The sequence below is a fragment of the Pleurodeles waltl genome, chromosome 5 (assembly GCF_031143425.1).
Source record: "Pleurodeles waltl isolate 20211129_DDA chromosome 5, aPleWal1.hap1.20221129, whole genome shotgun sequence".
NCBI classification, from domain to species: Eukaryota; Metazoa; Chordata; class Amphibia; order Caudata; family Salamandridae; genus Pleurodeles; species Pleurodeles waltl.
The window spans coordinates 1254388128-1254410426 of NC_090444.1; the positions used below are offsets into that span (position 1 = coordinate 1254388128).

General features: G+C 46.6%; 1 protein-coding gene across 1 annotated transcript in view; it reads right to left on the reverse strand.

The window, feature by feature from the left end:
- The window catches only part of MDN1 (midasin AAA ATPase 1), a 1740009-nt gene that overhangs the window by 1311447 nt on the left and 406263 nt on the right, over positions 1-22299 (reverse strand). Inside the window, exon 22 of the mRNA XM_069235499.1 lies at positions 13351-13461. Coding sequence (XP_069091600.1) covers positions 13351-13461 — 111 coding nt within the window. The remainder of the gene's footprint in view (positions 1-13350; positions 13462-22299) is intronic.

Here is a 22299-nt window from a genome sequence, read left to right on the forward strand (position 1 = left end):
TGTTACCATCAACAGATTCACATCAGCCCTGTCATGGAAGAGCTTAAGGCGGTTCACATGGATCACCCTCTTGGGGCTCCTGCTTGTGCCCAGGTCCACCAGGTAGGTGACCTGACTCTTCCTTTCTAGTACTGGGTAAGGGCCACTCCATTTGTCCTGGAGTGCCCTGGGAGCCACAGGCTCCAGAACCCAGACTTTCTGCCCTGGTTGGAACTCAACCAGTGCAGCCTTTTGGTCATACCAAAACTTCTGGAGTTGTTGGCTGGCCTCAAGGTTTTCGGTTGCCTTTTCCATGTACTCTGCCATTCTAGAGCGAAGGCCAAGTACATAGTCCACTATGTCCTGTTTAGGCTCATGGAGAGGTCTCTCCCAGCCTTCTTTAACAAGGGCAAGTGGTCCCCTTACAGGATGTCCAAACAGAAGTTCAAAGGGTGAGAATCCTACTCCCTTCTGTGGCACCTCTCTGTAAGCGAAAAGCAGACATGGCAAGAGGACATCCCATCTCCTTTTGAGTTTTTCTGGGAGCCCCATGATCATGCCTTTTAATGTCTTGTTGAATCTCTCAACCAAGCCATTAGTTTGTGGATGGTATGGGGTAGTGAATTTATAAGTCACTCCACACTCATTCCACATGTGCTTTAGGTATGCTGACATGAAGTTGGTACCTCTGTCAGACACCACCTCCTTAGGGAAACCCACTCTGGTAAAGATACCAATGAGGGCCTTGGCTACTGCAGGGGCAGTAGTCGACCTAAGGGGAATAGCTTCAGGATACCTGGTAGCATGATCCACTACTACCAGGATATACATATTTCCTGAGGCTGTGGGAGGTTCCAGTGGACCAACTATGTCCACACCCACTCTTTCAAAGGGAACCCCCACCACTGGAAGTGGAATGAGGGGGGCCTTTGGATGCCCACCTGTCTTACCACTGGCTTGACAGGTGGGGCAGGAGAGGCAAAACTCCTTAACCATGTTGGACATATTGGGCCAGTAGAAGTGGTTGACTAACCTCTCCCACGTCTTGGTTTGTCCCAAATGTCCAGCAAGGGGAATGTCATGGGCCAATGTTAGGATGAACTCTCTGAACAGCTGAGGCACTACCACTCTCCTAGTGGCACCAGGTTTGGGGTCTCTGGCCTCAGTGTACAGGAGTCCATCTTCCCAATAGACCCTATGCGTTCCATTTTTCTTGCCTTTGGACTCTTCAGCAGCTTGCTGCCTAAGGCCTTCAAGAGAGGGACAGGTTTCTTGTCCCTTACACAGCTCCTCCCTTGAGGGTCCCCCTGGGCCTAAGAGCTCAACCTGGTAAGGTTCAAGCTCCAAAGGCTCAGTTCCCTCAGAGGGCAGAACTTCTTCCTAAGAGAGGTTCCCTTTCTTTTGCTGTGTTGCAGTGGGTTTCCCAACTGACTTTCCTTTCCTCTTGGTAGGCTGGGCCATTCTTCCAGACTCCAGCTCTACTTGTCCACCCTGTGCCTTGCATTGTGCTCTGGTTTTCACACACACCAGTTCAGGGATACCCAGCATTGCTGCATGGGTTTTTAGTTCTACCTCAGCCCATGCTGAGGACTCCAGGTCATTTCCAAGCAGACAGTCCACTGGGATATTTGAGGAGACCACCACCTGTTTCAGGCCATTGACCCCTCCCCATTCTAAAGTAACCATTGCCATGGGATGTACTTTTCTCTGATTGTCAGCGTTGGTGACTGTGTAAGTTTTTCCAGTCAGGTATTGGCCAGGGGAAACCAGTTTCTCTGTCACCATGGTGACACTGGCACCTGTATCCCTCAGGCCCTCTATTCTAGTCCCATTAATTAAGAGTTGCTGTCTGTATTTTTGCATGTTAGGCGGCCAGACAGCTAGTGTGGCTAAATCCACCCCACCCTCAGAAACTAGAGTAGCTTCAGTGTGGACCCTGATTTGCTCTGGGCACACTGTTGATCCCACTTGGAGACTAGCCATACCAGTGTTACCTGGATGGGAGTTTGGAGTGGAACCTTTCTTGGGACAGGCCTTGTCTCCAGTTTGGTGTCCATGCTGTTTACAGCTATGACACCAGGCCTTTTTGGGATCAAAGTTTTTACCCTTGTACCCATTGTTTTGTGAAGAGGCTCTGGGCCCACCCTCCTGTGCAGGTTTTTGGGGGCCTGTAGAAGACTCTTTACTATTTTTAGTTTTGGTTGTCTCATCACCCTTCCCCTGGGGAGTCTTTGTGACCCCTTTCTTTTGGTCACCCCCTGTTGAAGTCTTGGACACCCTTGTCTTGACCCAATGGTCCGCCTTCTTTCCCAATTCTTGGGGAGAAATTGGTCCTAGGTCTACCAGATGCTGATGCAGTTTATCATTGAAACAATTACTTAACAGGTGTTCTTTCACAAATAAATTGTACAGCCCATCATAATTACTTACACCACTGCCTTGAATCCAACCATCTAGTGTTTTCACTGAGTAGTCAACAAAGTCAACCCAGGTCTGGCTCGAGGATTTTTGAGCCCCCCTGAACCTAATCCTGTACTCCTCAGTGGAGAATCCAAAGCCCTCAATCAGGGTACCCTTCATGAGGTCATAAGATTCTGCATCTTGTCCAGAGAGTGTGAGGAGTCTATCCCTACACTTTCCTGTGAACATTTCCCAAAGGAGAGCACCCCAGTGAGATCTGTTCACTTTTCTGGTTACACAAGCCCTCTCAAAAGCTGTGAACCATTTGGTGATGTCATCACCATCTTCATATTTAGTTACAATCCCTTTAGGGATTTTCAACATGTCAGGAGAATCTCTGACCCTATTTATGTTGCTGCCACCATTGATGGGTCCTAGGCCCATCTCTTGTCTTTCCCTCTCTATGGCTAGGATCTGTCTTTCCAAAGCCAATCTTTTGGCCATCCTGGCTAACTGGATGTCCTCTTCACTGGAGTTATCCTCAGTGATTTCAGAGTTGTTGGTCCCTCCTGTGAGGGAACTAGCATCTCTGACTATTATTTGTGGAGTCAGGGCTTGAGAAGCCCTGCTCTCCCTAAGTAGGACTGGAGGGGGGGAATTTCCCTCCAAGTCACTATCTTCATCCTCTGAGTTGCCATCCTCAGAGGGGTTGGCCTTTTCAAACTCTGCCAAAAGCTCCTGGAGCTGTACTTTGGTAGGTTTGGGGCCCATTGCTATTTTCTTTAGTTTACAGAGTGACCTTAGCTCTCTCATCTGTAGATGGAGGTAAGGTGTGGTGTCGAGTTCCACCACATTCACATCTGTGCTAGACATTTTGCTTCTAAAAGTTGGAATACTTTTTAAGAATCTACAACTGGTTCTAGAATCTAATTCAAACTTTTACAAACTTTTAAACTCTAAAAGAAATGCTAAACAGGATCTAACACAAGGCCCTAGCAGGTCTTTTAAGAATTTAGAAAACTTTTCAAATTGCAAAAATCAATTTCTAATGACAATTTTGGAATTTGTCGTGTGATCAGGTATTGGCTGAGTAGTCCAGCAAATGCAAAGTCTTGTACCCCACCGCTGATCCACCAATGTAGGAAGTTGGCTCTGTATGTGCTATTTCAAAGTAAGGAATAGCATGCACAGAGTCCAAGGGTTCCCCTTAGAGGTAAAATAGTGGTAAAAATAGATAATACTAATGCTCTATTTTGTGGTAGTGTGGTCGAGCAGTAGGCTTATCCAAGGAGTAGTGTTAAGCATTTGTTGTACATACACATAGACAATAAATGAGGTACACACACTCAGAGACAAATCCAGCCAATAGGTTTTGTATAGAAAAATATCTTTTCTTAGTTTATTTTAAGAACCACAGGTTCAAATTTTACATGTAATGGCTCTTTTGAAAGGTATTGCAGGTAAGTACTCTAGGAACTTTGAATCATTACTTTAGCATGTATACTTTTCACATAAAACACAATAAGCTGTTTTAAAAGTGGACACAGTGCAATTTTCACAGTTCCTGGGGGAGGTAAGTTATTGTTAGTTTCAACAGGTAAGTAAGGCACTTACAGGTTTCAGTTTTTGGTCCAAGGTAGCCCACCGTTGGGGGTTCAGAGCAACCCCAAAGTTATCACACCAGCAGCTCAGGGCCGGTTAGGTGCAAAGGTCAAAGAGGTGCCGAAAACACATAGGCTATAATGGAGAGAAGGGGGTGCCCCGGTTCCAGTCTACCAGCAGGTAAGTACCCGCGTCTTCGGAGGGCAGACCAGGGGGGTTTTGTAGGGCACCGGGGGGGACACAAAGTAGCACAGAAAGTACACCCTCAGCAGCGCGGGGGCGGCCAGGTGCAGTGTGCAAACACGCGTCGGGTTTCCTTCAGGTTTCAATGGGAGACCAAGGGGTCTCTTCAGCGATGCAGGCAGGCAAGGGGGGGGCTCCTCGGGGTAGCCACCACCTGGGCAAGGGAGAGGGCATACTGGGGGTCACTCCTGCACAGAAGTTCCGTTTCTTTAGGGGCTGGGGGCTGCGGGTGCAGGGTCTTTTCCAGCCGTCGGGAAATGGAGTTCAGACAGTCGCGGTCAGGGGGAGCCTGGGGATTCCCTCTGCAGGCGTCACTGTGGGGGCTCAGGGGGGACAACTTTGGTTACTCACAGTTGTAGAGTCGCCGGAGGGTCCTCCCTGAGTTGGTTGTTCTCCACCAGTCGAGTCGGGGTCGCCGGGTGCAGTGTTGCAAGTCTCACGCTTCTTGCGGGGAATTGCAGGGGTCTTTAAATCTGCTCCTTGTAACAAAGTTGCAGTTCTTTTGGAGCAGTGCCGCTGTCCTCGGGAGTTTCTTGTCTTTTTCGAAGCAGGGCAGTCCTCAGAGGATTCAGAGGTCGCTGGTCCCTTGGAAAGCGTTGCTGGAGCAGGTTCTTTGGAAGGCAGGAGACAGGCCGGTGAGTTTCTGGAGCCAAGGCAGTTGTCGTCTTCTGGTCTTCCGCTGCAGGGGTTTTCAGCTAGGCAGTCCTTCTTCTTGTAGTTGCAGGAATCTAATTTTCTAGGGTTCAGGGTAGCCCTTAAATACTAAATTTAAGGGCGTGTTTAGGACTGGGGGGTTAGTAGCCAATGGCTACTAGCCCTGAGGGTGGGTACACCCTCTTTGTGCCTCCTCCCAAGGGGAGGGGGTCACAATCCTAACCCTATTGGGGGAATCCTCCATCTGCAAGATGGAGGATTTCTAAAAGTTAGAGTCACCTCAGCTCAGGACACCTTAGGGGCTGTCCTGACTGGCCAGTGACTCCTCCTTGTTATTCTCATTATTTTCTCCGGCCTTGCCGCCAAAAGTGGGGCCTGGCCGGAGGGGGCGGGCAACTCCACTAGCGGGAGTGTCCTGCTGGGTTGGCACAAAGGAGGTGAGCCTTTGAGGCTCACCGCCAGGTGTGACAATTCCGGCCTGGGAGAGGTGTTAGCATCTCCACCCAGTGCAGGCTTTGTTACTGGCCTCAGAGTGACAAAGGCACTCTCCCCATGGGGCCAGCAACATGTCTCGGTTTGTGGCAGGCTGCTAAAACTAGTCAGCCTACACAGATAGTCGGTTAAGTTTCAGGGGGCACCTCTAAGGTGCCCTCTGTGGTGTATTTTACAATAAAATGTACACTGGCATCAGTGTGCATTTATTGTGCTGAGAAGTTTGATACCAAACTTCCCAGTTTTCAGTGTAGCCTTTATGGTGCTGTGGAGTTCGTGTTTGACAGACTCCCAGACCATATACTCTTATGGCTACCCTGCACTTACAATGTCTAAGGTTTTATTTAGACACTGTAGGGGTACCATGCTCATGCACTGGTACCCTCACCTATGGTATAGTGCACCCTGCCTTAGGGCTGTAAGGCCTGCTAGAGGGGTGTCTTACCTATACTGCATAGGCAGTGAGAGGCTGGCATGGCACCCTGAGGGGAGTGCCATGTCGACTTACTCGTTTTGTCCTCACTAGCACACACAAGCTGGCAAGCAGTGTGTCTGTGCTGAGTGAGAGGTCTCCAGGGTGGCACAAGACATGCTGCAGCCCTTAGAGACCTTCCTTGGCATCAGGGCCCTTGGTACTAGAAGTACCAGTTACAAGGGACTTATCTGGATGCCAGGGTCTGCCAATTGTGGATACAAAAGTACAGGTTAGGGAAAGAACACTGGGGCTGGGGCCTGGTTAGCAGGCCTCAGCACACTTTCAATTGTAAACATAGCATCAGCAAAGGCAAAAAGTCAGGGGGCAACCATGCCAAGGAGGCATTTCCTTACATGTGTCATTCAGGATCTTTAATCACTTATCACAATACATTTGTATAGACATTATCACGATTGCTCCTCCCTTATCTATGGGTTTTATCACAATGTCCTTATCAGCAGATAATCAAAGAAGTGCTATCGTCTCTATGTCGCTCATATTTTGAAAGACATTCTTTGGTACATTTTTGAGTTTGTCGATCTCAGAGGCAAGAACCTCTGGTGGCATACTACTCGTGTGTGGTATTAAAGTGGATCTTGGCCGTAGCCCTGTATTTTTATCCTCCTCATCATTAGTACAGGGATGGTCAAGGAAAAATGTTTTTAACCTGATTTTATGCAGAAACTCAGCCACATCCAGCTTCAGCTGGAAAGGGACATTTCTAGGAGTGGGCACAAACCCCAAGCCTTTGTTTAGCACAGTCATGTCTACTTCATCAAGAGGCTGTGTGCTTAAATTAAGCACCGTATCTTGTGACATTGTTACATCTTGCTGGTGCTAGGGGTCTCTTCCCTGGTTGTTCCCATCTCTTCTTGTCTTTGGTATGTGACCCCCTTCTTTCTCAATTTTCCATAACCCGACCTCTGGCTGACAGGAGTTAAAATAATAAACCTAAAAGCTTTCTTTTTGTGGTAGTGTGGGTGAGCAGTTTAAGCTTCTCAGATAGGATAATGTTAAGCATTTATTGCACACACAAAGCCAGTAAGCGAGACGCACTCAAAGAAATCAGACAGCAATTTATAAAAAATAAAAAAAAATTACATACATTTAGAAACCTAGGTCATTGTAATTGGGTAATTACTTTTCATGTTATAAATTTTTAAGACAAAATAAAACACTTTCATTGACTAATGCGATAATGTTATCGTAAGTGAAAAGGAACACATACTGCAGGCTAGTACTTATCAGCAACTTACAGGATCAATGTTCTGGTGTTAAAGTAAGTATTGTGGCCAGGTCAAAAGCAGAACCAACAGGTTACTTTGGGAGGCACAGGGGCATCTGGATGCAGAAGTGCTTTTCAGCGTCAGGTGCCCTAATGTTATCACGTGGAAAAAGAACACATATTGCATTCGGGCACTTAGCAACGACTCACAGGACTGTTCTTTTGGAGTTAAGTATGGGGCAAGGTCCAAGGCAGCACCAACAGGTCCCTTCGAGAGGCACTGGGATGTCCGGATGCAGAGGTGCTTTACAGCATTGGGTGTCCCATTCGTTTTAATGGGAAATGGTCTTGGGGAAAAGAGGCTGCAAGTGGGGACTGGGTGACCAGTCGAGCTGAACCCAAAGCGGGCTCAAGTCTTGAGTGTCTTGGACATCCAGATACACCATTGGTCCATGGCAACACTGGCTGGGTGGCGCAACGTGCTGTAGTGCTTTGTCTAGCTAGGTCACGTCGTGAAGACTCCTCGCGGTTCTTGGTTCCTGCAAAAAACAGGGTGAAGGTGACGACTGGGAGACTAGTCTGGCCCAACCCAAGATGGGGTTAAGCTCTGGAGAGTCTCAGGACCTTGTTGCCACTGTTGGTCCACTGAGACTCAGGCAATTATTCTCCCTGCTCCTTTTTGGATATGAAGCTGGAACTGAAAAGCATTCATTACTTCTAGGAAGGGCTCCACTGGTGAGGCGGCTAGCGAGGAATGACTGAAAACTCTAGAAGGCAAAATCTTCAGTTCCAAAGCTTTCAGTGTGGAAATATTGTGTCGAACTGAAGAAGTCAGTTCTGAAATCGAAGTGGAAGGCTTCTTGGTCGGTGCTAAAACACTTGGCTCGAAAGGTAGACTCGATCCCAAGGGTGTGTGGGATGCTGCCAAGCTGGAGGTCAATACCGAAGACTGCTTCGTCTTCGCTATTTTCTATGCAGAGTCTGAAGGCCGGGCAATCGAAGGCCTCTTTCGGATCCGACCATGGCCCAAATGTAGCACTGAGGTGAGAGGCTGACTTTCGATGTCAGACTAGATGTCCAACTGCAAGTCTTCTCTGGAGAAGGCCTCCTTGTGTTCTAACTCCTCCTGGAAGTGGTCTTCCCCGAAAATATAAGGCGTGTCGTCTGGTGCCTGACGTCATCTCCAAATTATGTGCTCTTCAGTCTTGGAGGGTCTTTTGGGATCGAAAAGACAGGCATCACAGCTTTTTCCCTGCGGTCCGAGAGAGGCACAAGTTACACACCAGTTGTTGGTCGGTGTATGGGAATTTCAAATGGCATCAAGGGCGAAACCGGAATGGAGTCTGTTTCATTAGTCCTGCATTACCTGACACCACGTGGAGGATTAGGCCCGGAGAGGGGCGCGGACTCCCCGAAGGGCGATAAGTCGAGTACTGACACAGAAATTCCGATCGACCACGTTAGAGAGAAGCGCGATTGAATTACAAGACTGTCACTGAAAGAAAGATGGAAAAGCACAGTTCGGAATAGACCGAGCCAAGGAATAACAAAGCGTGAGGAAGACACATCAGAACCAGATGGCAGAGAGAGGAGTGATCATTCAATCTTATGACTCAAAAAGATTCTTCTAACAAAAACAACTTGCAACACTCTGGAACCAACACTAGATGGTGGACTTATGCAAAGCATGTGTAGCTACAGCCACACATGCCATCGGATAGTTTTCCTAACTCATGGGACAACACTACAACAGCTCACACTGACAGCAGATTAACTACTGCAATAATTGGCCCAGACCACTGTCAGTCCCAATATTTATTTTACCACACTGCAATTTATTCAATAAGCCCTATTTCGTTTCACTATGATTAAGAAATAATGAACCCAATATCTAATAAACACAATACAAGTATTGTCAGCAGTGCATTTTAATACTACAGAAAGTGTGCTAGTGTCTTTAATGATAGGATTAATGATGAAAGCTAATAAGATCAAAAGTTCTCATAAGTAACAGAAAAATATGTTTGACTGCAATACAGGACTTCACATTGTTTGCTGTTTAGTTGTTTTACTTTATCATAATATTTGAATAAAAATAGTTTTTGACTTTTTGAATATCTCAATTTAATCTAGGAGGCCTTGAGTTATAAATGTATGGCATTATCTGCATATCCTATTAATGCAAGTCAAACTCAATAAAGAAATGTAAAAAAAAACAATCTTTGGACTCTGTTAAGGGAAGCCGTTGGCATGGGGATGTACAGACTGTCAAAGCACTGCAATGATGTTGATTAACTTTAACTTTGTTTGATTACTTAAAACTCAAATTAATGAACCAACCAAACGACAACATAAGCATGGTACACTCAGGTTAAGTGCATAGACCTAAAAGTTTGATAAACGTGAGCCATTAATCCTAGAATTCTAAAGTTCCCACACCATGAAAGATCTAATAGGGACAGTTAGACACACTAATGGTGTTTTGTATAACGCTGTATCAAAGAACAAAGTGGTGTGTGCTGCATGCTTTAAGCCTACATTTGACTAGTTAAGTATAGCAGCATTCCCTATAATGCATAAGATCGCTCCATCTAATATAAAATAAACAAAGGGATAAAAAAAAAAAAAAAAGATCATGCTTAAAATCAAATTTCATCTAGTATAACTAAGGGCCTTGTGCTACATCCTTTGCATCAACGTTTAACTAGTTAGGTATAACACCCTACAATACATCAAATCAATCATTGATCCAATAAAAGGCAATAAAATAACGATTAAGTTAAACAGCTATTACGCAAGTCTTTAGGAATTTTCCATAAAGGCAAAGTTCGAAAATGTTTTTAGTGTGCAAACAGTGTGAAGCCTCCTAACAGCTCTTTAATTTATTAAAATGTATAATCTGTTTAATGTAAAGATTCCATTCAGCATTCATTGCTGGGCAGCAACATAAAAGATCAATAAAGGGAATGTGTTTATAAAAGCACAACCTGAAAACTAAGGAGGTATACTAGACTGAGGACCATGATAATCTGTGTTCTTCAATTGGAAACAGCAAATGTTAATTGGCACGATTGATAACATCACTGCGCTGTTAATATCTGCTAGAAAATAGTATGCGAAGCAAAGACTTCTAGGGATCCAGGAGTAAGAATGTAAAGCTATTCTTAGTGAACGTTGCCCCATCTTTTGTGAGGCTAAGTAATGGGACCTGAGAGTTCAATGTTGATTTGCGGGAGGCTTGATAGACCTTGCGTCAGCAAATTCTTAAGACTGAACTGCTTTATTTAATTAGCTCTCCCAGGGATTAACGGGGCACTTCTGTCCCCAACTGAAAATTATCCCATTATCAACATTTGACTCCCTTCATTTGCCCTAAGCACCAGATGACAGTAGTTTTAAAAAGTCAGTTTATAGGCAAAATCTTGCTTCAACAGGTCAAACTCAAGGCAAACTCAAGGCACACCCAAGCCCCAGAGGTGCAGCTAGGGGAGTCAGAGTGTTTTCCTATATAATTTACATCGAATCTGATCTAGTCTATCTGGCCTAGAAATTCATAAAGGTAAACCTGGCAGAAGTTTGGCTTTTGTCACAGTAAGAATTGGTTAAGCTGATGGACTATAAAGTTTAGCTTGCGATCTGTACAAGGTAAAATCAAGGCCAGCTCCCTTATTCCTTAATTTAGCCAAATACAGTTTTGAAGATCCTTTTTTGATAAGCCATACATTCAAGTAGTTGTATCCAGCATAGTAACTCAAGGTAATAGGGTCCACACATGCCATTTTTTCAATGTTTTGTTTGCAAACTTTCCAAACACCAAGACCATAGATGTTGATTCAGTAAGAGAACTCATTTCGTGAAGTTTGTCAAGAGCCATTTGAAGGTTGATATTGGCAATAAATAATGGCATGTTGGAGAAGCTGAATGTGGTGACTGAGGATTTTGGGCTGAAATGATCTGGCAGAGCCCAGGGTGAAACCAATATCAGCTGTACATAAATTAAAAAGAACTGTGGCCAAAAACCAACCTTGTTTCAGTCCTCTGTTCACTTATACCGTTGCCCCCTTCCCCCAGCCTCATGTTGCTACTTTTTATATGCACCCACGTGTCTGAATATAATGAAATCAGAGCCTGGTATAAGGGAGTCGTGATACCCAGACCTCGAAGATTGCTCCAGAATGTCTGTCATCTTTATTAAAGGCCACTGAAAAGTCTGTGAGACAGGCAAATAAAGGAAGACTCTTACTGGCAACTTTCTGCCGTGGCAAAAAACGAAACAAGAATGTTGTCTATGGTACTGCAAGTGCTCCTGAACCCCGAATGATTAAAACAGAATATTTGTTTTTCCTCTAACCAAGCTTTCAACTCTCTCAAAAGAAATCTCACATGCACCTTTCCTTCCACATCTAGCAAGGCGATGAGATGGTAAGCATGAGTGATCCCGCAATTGTCCTTTTTAAACCGGGGCCAGTGGATGGACACGCTCCGAGAACATACGACTATTGATAACTGAAACGCTGCCTTGTATAATAGAGTTATCCAACCCAGCCCAAAAGTCCAGCTCAGTCTTTAGCATGGCGCCTGGAATGCCATTTGGCCCCAGTGCTCCATGTGTTCTTCCTTTATTTATAGCAAGTTTTGTGCTGTGTTAATGAAATCGCTCCTAGAGAGAGAGAGGCAACTGCCCGTCCCTTGGGTGATGCAGTTATCTCTCAATCAACATTTAATTGCTTTATTAAGACTCCCAACCCTCAAAGTGGGTTCCTACTCAACCACTGGGCTACAACCTTCATCAAGCTTGCTGATAAAGTTCCAAAACTTGCTATGATCTTTGGCTTTTGAGATCTTAAACAAGACTAGCCACTGTGAGCCCAGGTGTTTCCTTTTTGCATCCCAAGTCTTCCGCAAATATTCCTTTTGCGGAAGATGGGTTTGAGCTCGGAGCAATGGATCTGCTCCCTTGCTGTGCATGAGTTGTCTTTGCCTACGGACTTCATTACAGCAAAACATCCTAGGGCAATAATACAGGGCAGTGTAAGAGCTGGAGCTGGTGAGCATACTTGGTACAACTCAGAAACAAAGCCCTGGAAAGTGGAATTGTGAGCCATGTGGAAGGAGTAGAGGTGCAACCAGTCAGGTGTTTTTCCATACTATACTGTCCCCTGTTATCTCACTGCCTTTACCTGCTCAATACTTTCAGAGTCCGGCTTGTCCAGCCTTGCTCCACATTAGCTCATACTCTGTACACTAAGGCTGATTGCCCTCCACAAAGTAGGAAGGAGGAGACAACATGACTGCTGCTTTGGAACTTTCTACAATGAACTTTGTGGGCCACATGCTCTCTCCGGCCCTACTACTCAGCCCGGGCTATGGATATCAATCAAATAATCTGTCCAACATGAATTTTTAAAAGAACTCTAGCGACCTGGGTCATAAAAGAAGAACAGCAAATCTATTGATAAGACTAGGTAGACTTCCTTCTATTACCCAAAGCCTGCCATGAGATACTTGCAGTTCTTTTAAATATCCTTCATCAACACCATACACTGGACTTTGCCTTCTTATCAAGTCGAAAAGCCATCTCATAGACACTCCAAAAATACTACTCTGGAGGAATGGACATTTGTGTAAGTGTGAACAGAATCTTATGAACCTTCAGCCATTTTATAGAATTGCTGCACCAGCTGTCCTTTGTTACTGTGCACACTCTGATATGCGCTGCTATTTAATTCTGCATCTGCAAATCTACCCCTCTGAAGTCTTGAGCCATGGCTGGCTCGTTCTATAATACATACATCATTCCCCTTTCCCACTGCTGCATGACAAATGATCCTGGATCACGGTCTGTTCTTTTGAAGGTTATTCAGACAAGCCTCGTTTAACAATTGTAATGCAAAGCATTCCTTCTTCCCTACCATTTCCCTGCTTAGGGGCCTGTGACTAGTCTGGGACAGTTGTCTTGATCTATGAATCCTAGAAGGGCACTAGTGTTGGCTGTATTGTTGTACTGAAATAGAGAAATTCATAACAGAACTGGAAACACTCATTTTACCTCTACTGTAACTTTCACGATGTCTCTTCTTTGCTTGCTTTCAGGTCCCTACCTAACATACACAGACCACTGCATTTCTGTGACATACCAAGTGTAACACTTTGTTCATTTGACTGATGTACTCATATTATTCTATCTTTATATTTTTTAAGAACTACGCAAAATGAGGAATGCAACATCACACGACCTCAAAAAAAAAAAAGTATGTTGTGATTCAAGAATTCCACCCACCTGTTTAGTTAGATTCTTGATGCTGCAAAACACTATGTGCTGGCAAATTAGTTTCTGCACAACGGGATGCGAAACTCTGTCCAGCTGTGTCAGAAAGCCCAAACAGAAGCCCTGGAAAAGAAATGAGCTAATTACCTTATGACCAGGGATATATACATGACAATTTTTCAGAAGAGGTTAGAAGGTCAAAGTAATATACTCTACATGTGCTTAGCCTTTGCATGCTTTGCTAAACGATGCATTTCAACACTGACATAAAATAACGTTAGTTAATGGGGAGGAAAGCTCTACTGAAATTAAGAAACCAGCTATTTCTCCTTATGCTCTTGCCAACTCTTTCTAAGCGGGCCTGTGTCAGAGAGCGCCATATACGATTGTGAAGATATTCTACCAGACATCAGGCATGTAGGAAGCTAATTCTCTATCTAGTGCACTAAAATGAAGTACACTGTGTATAGTTCAGGGGATCCCCAAAGGCTTGCAGAGGTAGAAATAGATAGGTTTATGCTCTATTTGTGGTGGGGAGGGCAAGCAGTGAGGCTTATCAAGGAGTCTTGTTAGGCATTTGTTGTACTCAGAGGCAATAAATGAGACACACAATCGGAGAATAAATCCGAGACCAATCTAGTAAAATAGCAGTTGCTTTTGTATATGCTTCGAAACAAAGAACTTCTTACGAAGTAGTCAGTTTTTAAATTAAAAATACTTTGCTGTTTCAAACAACGACTGCAATTTTCAGAGTCGTCAATGTTAACCTATAGGAGGAAAACAAGAATGCAGTTTCACAGATAAGTACACAACTTACAAATCCAGCCTTCAGCGTTTTAGGTCAACAGACAAGGTTCAAATCAGTACCAAGAGTGCACTCCCAGCGGCACAGGGACGGCCAGGTGAAGAGGTTGAATTCGGGGTAGGGGGCCCAATGTTAAACAATGAAGATGGGAGTGAATGAAAATGCGCTGCTCACAGGCAAGTAATGGGGTCGATGGGAGCACTGGAGGGGTGTTGCCACAACATAGCACCAAACTTACACCTCAGCAGCCAGGTGCAGAGTGCCAACACAGCGCCCGGTGTCCAATGTACGATCACTTTTACAAACAGGCTGCAGGCTTTGGCCAGAAGGCTGGGTGAAGATAACCTACAGCTGCCCAGCTAAGCAGAGATGCCACAGGTCGTAGGGACACTGACTGTCCAGCTCCCCAAGGGCTCTAGGTGCAGGGGTGTCTATTGGCATCAGAAACAGCTTACTGGGCAAATCACAGTCGGGGAGTCCTCAGATTTAGGCTCCAGGTGCCACTGGGGAGTCCGGCAGGGATCAGAACATGGTGGACTCTTGTTAAGAAGTGCAGGGGAACTGTCATAGGACTGGTGGGCCACTTGGATTTGGGATGTGGATGTCTGATATAGGGGTGGTTCCAGCAGTGCTTTCATGGTTCCTCAGGCAGACAACGACTTCCTTGAAGTTGGCTTCTTTTCGACAGGTCCGCTGTCCACAGGAGTTCTTGGTCTATATCGAAGGCAGGCAGTCCAAGGCTTTGGAGGATGCTGGGCTGCAGGACAAATTGTCTTTTGGGTGCAGGTTCTTTGAGGGCTGCAGACAGGACGATAGGGCTGGGGCCAAGTCAGTTGGTGTCTGCAGTCTTCTCTGCTCGTGCAACTTCTGTTGTGTCCAGCTCTTCGGAGGTCAACAGGAATCTGAGTTCAGGGGTGCCAGCAAAAGACTGAATGTAGGAGCGTTACAGGATGTGCCAGGTGGTAGCCAATGGGCTACTTACCTTTAGGGTCCTCATAGTGGAAAAAGTTATGCTGCAGCTCTCAGGGACCCTCTTTAGTACCTAGACCCTAGGTACCAGAGGTACCATTTACTAGGGAGTTAGAGATGCTAAAGGGCCTGGCCACTTGGGGATGAACTGACCAGCAGCCTTGTTTTGGGGAAGAAACATTGTCAATGGGGACCTAGTCAGCAGGAACCCAGGGCAGTTCAGTCAAAGTCGCAACAAAAAAAAGGCAAAAAGTGGGGAGATACTGCAACCAGAACTCGGCTTCCTACAGTTGCCCTTTATGCAATGCAGGATTATATTCCGACCCCCTCAGCTGTGCCAGCTCCGGAACGATGCAACCAAATTAGGTACTCCTAGGTATCAAACAACTTGTTACATTAAGCCAGACTTCTTTCTCAAGTTGAAATTAATATATCTTGTTGCAGTGTGCAACTTTTACACAGCTGCCACTTTTTTGCATTTAAAACTCCTGTGCCTTCCCAAGCACACATCGAGCCATGTTTCACAAGACAGCTTTCTGCCCTCCTGTAGAGACCAGGAAGGAGACCAATGAGGGATTGCAGGCCAGGGGGGTGTTACCTCCCTCCTGTAGGAATCCATTTGGGTGACTGTCCCAGAAGGAAGGTGTAAGGAAATGCCTCCTTGGCATGGTTACCCCCTGACTTTTTGCCTTTGCTGATGCTATGTTTTGATTTGAAAGTGTGCTGAGGCCTGCTAACCAGGCCCCAGCACCAGTGTTCTTTCCCTAACCTGTACTTTTATTAACACAATTAGCACACCCTGGCATCCAGGTAAGTCCCTTGTAACTGGTACCCCTGGTACCAAGGGCTCTGATGCCAGGGAAGGTCTCTAAGGGCTGCAGCATATCTTATGCCACCCTGGGTACCCCTCACTCAGCACAGACACACTGCTTGCCAGCTTGTGTGTGCTAGTGAGGACAAAACGAGTAAGTCGACATGGCACTGCCCTCAGGGTGCCATGCCAACCTCACACTGCCTATGCAGTATAGATAAGTCACCCCTCTAGCAGGCCTTACAGCCCTAAGGCAGGATGCACTATACCATAGGTGAGGGCACCAGTGCATGAGCACTGTGCCCCTACACTGTCTAAGCCAAACCTTAGACATTGTAAGTGCAGGGTAGCTATAAGAGTATATGGTCTGGGAGTCTGACAAAAACAAACTCCACAGCACCATAATGGCTACACTGAAAACTGGGAAGTTTGGTATCAAACTTCTCAGCACAATAAATGCACACTGATGCCAGTGTACATTTTATTGTAAAATACACCCCAGAGGGCACCTTAGAGGTGCCCCCTGAAACCTTAACCGACTACCAGTGTGGGCTGACTAGTTTTAGCAGCCTGCCACCCACCAGACCTGTTGCTGGCCACATGGGGAGAGTGCCTTTGTCACTATCTGGCTAGTAACAAAGCCTGTACTGGGTGGAGGTGCTTCTCACCTCCCCCTGCAGGAACCCCTCCCCTGCAGGAACTGTAACACCTGGCGGTGAGCCTCAAAGGCTCACCCCCTTTGTTACAGCACCCCAGGGCACTCCAGCTAGTGGAGTTGCCCGCCCCCTCCGGCCACGGCCCCACTTTTGGCGGCAAGGCCGGAGGAGATAATGAGAAAAACAAGGAGGAGTCACTGGCCAGTCAGGACAGCCCCTAAGGCAACCTGAGCTGAAGTGACTGACTTTTAGATGGAGGATCCCCCCAATAGGGATAGGAATGTGACCCCCCTCCCCTTGGGAGGAGGCACAAAGAGGGTGTAGCAACCCTCAGGGCTAGTAGCCATTGGCTACTGCTCTCCCTGACCTAAACACACCCCTAAATTCCGTATTTAGGGGCTCCCAGAACACAGCAAGATAGATTCCTGCAACCTAAGACGAAGAAGGACTACTGAGCTGAAAAACCTGCAGGGAAGACGGAGACACCAACTGCTTCTGCCCCAGCTCTACCGGCCTGTCTCCCCACTTCTAAAGACACTGCTCCAGCGACGCGTTCCACAGGGTCCAGCGACCTCTGAAGCCTCAGAGGACTACCCTGCATCTAGAAGGACCAAGAACTCCAGAGGACAGCGGCTCTGTTCCCCAAAGACTGCAACTTTGCAACAAAGAAGCAACTTTGAAACAACACACGTTTCCCGCCGGAAGCGTGAGACTTTGCACTCTGCACCCGACGCCCCCGGCTCGACTTGTGGAGAACAAACACCACAGGGAGGACTCCCCGGCGACTACGAGACCGTGAGTAGCCAGAGTTGCCCCCCCCCCCCCCCCGAGACCCCACAGCGACGCCTGCAGAGGGAATCCCGAGGCTCCCCCTGACCGCGACTGCCTGCTTCAAACACCCGACGCCTGGTAAAGACACTGCACCGCAACCCCCAGGACCTGAAGGATCCGACCTCCAGTGCAGGAGCGACCCCCAGGTGGCCCTCTCCCTTGCCCAGGTGGTGGCTACCCCGAGGAGCCCCCCTTGCCTGCCTACATCGCTGAAGAGACCCCTTGGTCTCCCATTGAAACCTATTGTGAACCAGACGCCTGTTTGCACACTGCACCTGGCCGCCCCCGTGCCGCTGAGGGTGTACTTTTTGTGCTGACTTGTGTGTCCCCCGGTGCCCTACAAAACCCCCCTGGTCTGGCCTCCGAAGACTCGGGTACTCACCTGCTGGCAGACTGGAACCGGGGCACCCACTTCTCCATTGAAGCCTATGCTTTTTGGGCACCACTTTGACCTCTGCGCCTGACCGGCCCTGAGCTGCTGGTGTGGTAACATTGGGGTTGCCTTGAACCCCCAACGGTGGGCTACCTTGGACCCAACTTTGAACCCTGTAGGTGGTTTACTTACCTGCAAAACTAACAAACACTTACCTCCCCCAGGAACTGTTGAAAATTGCACTGTCTAGTTTTAAAATAGCTATTTGCCATTTGTGTGAGAACTGTATATGCTATTTTGCTAATTCAAAGTTCCCAAGTGAAATACCTTTCATTTAAAGTATTGTTTGTGAATCTTGAACCTGTGGTTCTTAAAATAAACTAAGAAAAGATATTTTTCAATACAAAAACCTATCGGCCTGGAATTGTCTCCGAGTGTGTGTTCCTCATTTATTGCCTGTGTGTGTACAACAAATGCTTAACACTGCTCCTTTGATCAGCCTAATGCTCAACCACACTACCACAAAATAGAGCATTAGAATTATCTCTTTTTGCCACTATCTTACCTCTAAGGGGAACCCTTGGACTCTGTGCATGCTATTTCTTACTTTGAAATAGTGCATACAGAGCCAACTTCCTACACTCCATTCCAGTGCTTTTCATGGGGGGGGGGGGGGGGGACTCAATACATGGGAGACAGTAAGCTCTGGGTGCATGGGCATTATATGGCTTCAGTGTTATCAGCTGGTGTCACTTCCGGTGTTTATTTGGAGCCAGCAGCCCCTTCCATCGAATTGAGAACTTTTAAGTTTCCAGATCCAATTTGACACCAGAGTTTATTTTACAGACAAGGAGTCTGCAGGCCGAAGTATCCTTCAGAAAATTAAATTACACTCTCAAACATTGATCCCTTTCATGGATTAATATGTTTTGAATAAATAATGTTGGAAATCCCTGATTTGTAAATAGAATGACAGGAAAAAACTTCATTTTAGTGGACGTGACCTGTCTGAAGATGGAGTCAGTTGCATAGAAGAAGTGTTTGTTCTCAGCTAAACCACCACAGCATATCTGACAGCAGCTAGAGATGTGTCACTGAAGAAAAGCGGTCCACCTCAGGGGTTCAGAGCATGCCCGCTGTAGGAGGCTGGCCTAGTGTGTGGTGGACACCTATGGTGTTGGCACCTTATACCAGGTTCAGGCAACCCTTATTAGTGAGTGTCTAGGAAGTCAAGGCTCTCTAGTGGTATCTGTGGTGAGGAGCTAAGACTTATCTAGGAGGAGCATGAAGCACTTGTAATACCACAGTAGTCACACAACACCTTATCATACATGAAAGGAACCACAAAGTGGTGCAAAAGAAAAAAAGGGACTTTTTCAAAATAACACTGAACTAAAATACTATAGACAATCCCCACTTTATAGAGGTAGGTACACAGAATATTAACAGGTAAGTTCTAACGATTGGCATAACAACATTAAAATAGCAAGGGCTCTATAAGGGGGGGTGGGGGGCTAACCATATACTAAAAGAATAAGTTACTTACCTTCGGTAACTATTTATCTGGTAGAGAAGTAGTCTAGTTGCAGATTCCTTACCTTAGAATTTCCCACAGACGTCAGACTGTACCCTTGAGTGGTGTCAGGTGGGGTCGGTCAACTCCATGTCGGTCATTGGCGTCTTGGTCGCTGTGATGACATTGCGATCGTACATAAGCGCCAACCCGGCACGCTGACACCAGTTTCTTTTCATGACTCTACTAGCCAGTAGCGCGCAGCTATAAAGAACACAAACTGATGCACCAGAGCTAGGGCCCTGAAAGGTAAGTCCCTAGAAATCAGTTCGCAAGTGGGGAAGATAAGTGGGTCAGTAATGAATCTGCAACTAGAATATGTCTCTACCCAATAAATTGCTACAGAAGGTAAGTAACTTGTTCATCTGATGGAGACTTCTAGTTGCGGATTCCTTACTTTATAACAGATATCCAAGCAATGCCATCTTCGCAGGTGGGATGCGAACCAAGATCATACTAAAAAGTCCTGCAGGACGGAGCAACCAAAGTAGCCGTCCCTGCGGACTTGACTGTCCAGGTAGTAATGTTTCGTGAACGTGTGCAGAGATGCCCACGTTGCTGCCTGGCAGATGTCCAGGCAGTAACTCTGCGTGCTAACACTGTGACAGCAGCAGTTGATCTGGTTGATTGAGCGCGCAAGACCTCAGAGGGTTGCTACTTTGCAGGAGCATAGCACATTTTGAAGCAAAGCAATACCCATCGTGACATGGTACGCTTCTGCACCACCTTCCCTTTCTTCGCACCCAAATATCCAACAAAGAGTTGATCGTCCATCCAGAAATCTTTAGTACGATTGAGGTAGAACACCAATGTTCTTTTTGGATGCAGACAGTGGAGTCTCTATTTATGAGAGGTATGAGGGATGCGTAAAAAGTAGACAAAGTGATGGATTGGCCTAAGTGAAAAGGTGTAACAACCTTAGGAAGGAAGGAGACCTTGTCAGGTTGGACAGACAAAAATGGTGACTTGGAAGATAGAGCTTGAAGCTCACTCACTCTGCAAGTAGAGGTGATGGTAATTAAAAAAAGAAGTCTTGAGGGTTAAGAGCCGCAAGGGACAATCGTGCATCTCCTTGAAAGGAGCACACCAGGTAGGTTTTGACCAGGTTCAAGTCCCACTGGGACATAATGAACGGGGTTGGAGGAAACTAATGAGTGAGTGCCTTAAGGAGCTGCCGAACAATGAGAGATTTGAATAAGGAAGTTTGGTCTAGCAATCTAAGAAAGGCTGCTATTGCCGATAAGTAACCTTTAAGCAAAGCCCTGCTGGGCCAAAGAAAGGATGAACAAGAGAACCTCGGAGAGGAGCATAAGGGGGATCAGCAGACTTGTTGGTACACCATACCACAAAGTTTTTCCAACATATACCGATTGGAGGGAGGGACTCCCGACTGCCAAGATAACATCACAGACTTCGGGAGGAAGGTTGAAAGTGGTCAACAGTTGCCGCTCAATCTCCACGCATCAAGGCAAACACTAGACAGATTCAGGTGGAGAACTGTCCCCTGATGCTGTGACAGATGATCCTCCCGAAGGGGCAGACTGATCGGAGGATGCGTAGCCATGCTCAATACCTCTGGATACCAGACTCTTCGTGCCTAAGCCGGAGCCACAAGGATTACTTGGGCCCACTCGTTCTTGATCTTCAGAAATCTGGACAGCAGTGGTATTGGCAGGAAGGCATAAAGGAGGCCTGAGTTCCACTCGAGACAAAAAACGCAGCCGAGCGAGTGCCACCATGGAAACTCCAACGCACAAAACAGCTGACATTGAGTATTCTCTGTGGAGGCTAACAGATCTAACTAAGGTGCTTCACTGGGAAAAGAGACCTTGCTTCACCTACAGATGGAAACAGTATGTGATCAACTATGCATCGATGGCTGAGTTTGTCTGCTGTGGCATTCAGAGAGCCTGCCAGATGTTGAACCACCAAGGTGATGCCCTGATGTTCCAGCCACGTCCAGAGGTGTAGAGCCTCACGACAAATTGTCTACGAACCCACTCCGACCTACTTGTTGCAGTACCACATGTCTGTAGTGTTGTCCGTGAACACCTGCACGCTTTCCCTTTCAGAGAGGGAAGGAATGCTTTCAATGCATACCTGATCGCCTGGCGCTCCAAAAGACTGATGTGGAGTCCAGATTCCACCAGAGACCTCTGATCTCTGCCTCTCCCATGTGGCCGCGCCATCACAGAGTGATGCATCTGTCACTACTGTGATATCTGGTTGAGGAAGGGGGAGGGAACTACTGCTGACCCAATCGTGATTTGAAAGCCACCACTGCAGATCTTTTGCTGTTTCCTCTGAGATCTTAAGCTGCGTCCATTTGAACTTCAGGTCCCAATGCAGAGTCCCTCATATGCCATCTGGCATGTGTTGCCAGCAGGATGCAGGAGGCCATGAGGGTAAGCCACCTCAGAGTTATCCTCACCAAAACCCAGGATAGAGGCTTAAACATCAGAATCATAGCTTGAATATCCTGGGCTTGCTTTTCAGGAGGGCAGGCCCAAAACTGGATTGCGTCCAGAACAGCTCCAATAAAAGGGAGTGTCTGAGAAGGAGTCAGGTGTGACTTCAGCACGTTAATAGTGAACCCCAACGAATGCAGAAGGTTTGCCGTAGTCTGAACGTGGAAGATGACTTTCTGGAACGTGTTCACTTTCAACAGCTAGTCAAACGTAGGGGGAAGAATGAAACCCCCAACCTGGGCAGATAAGCTGCAACCACTGCCATCACCTTCATAAACACTCGGGCGTGCTGGAAAGGCCAAAGGGGAGCATGGCAAAACAGGTATATGGAAGTAAGTGTCTTGCAAGTCCAATGCTACCATCCAGTTTCTTGGGTCCAAGGGAGACAGGACCTGAGTCAGAGTGAACATTTTGAACTTCTTCTTGAGAAAGAGATTGAGGGCCCGAAGGTCTAAGATAGGACTTAAACCCTTGT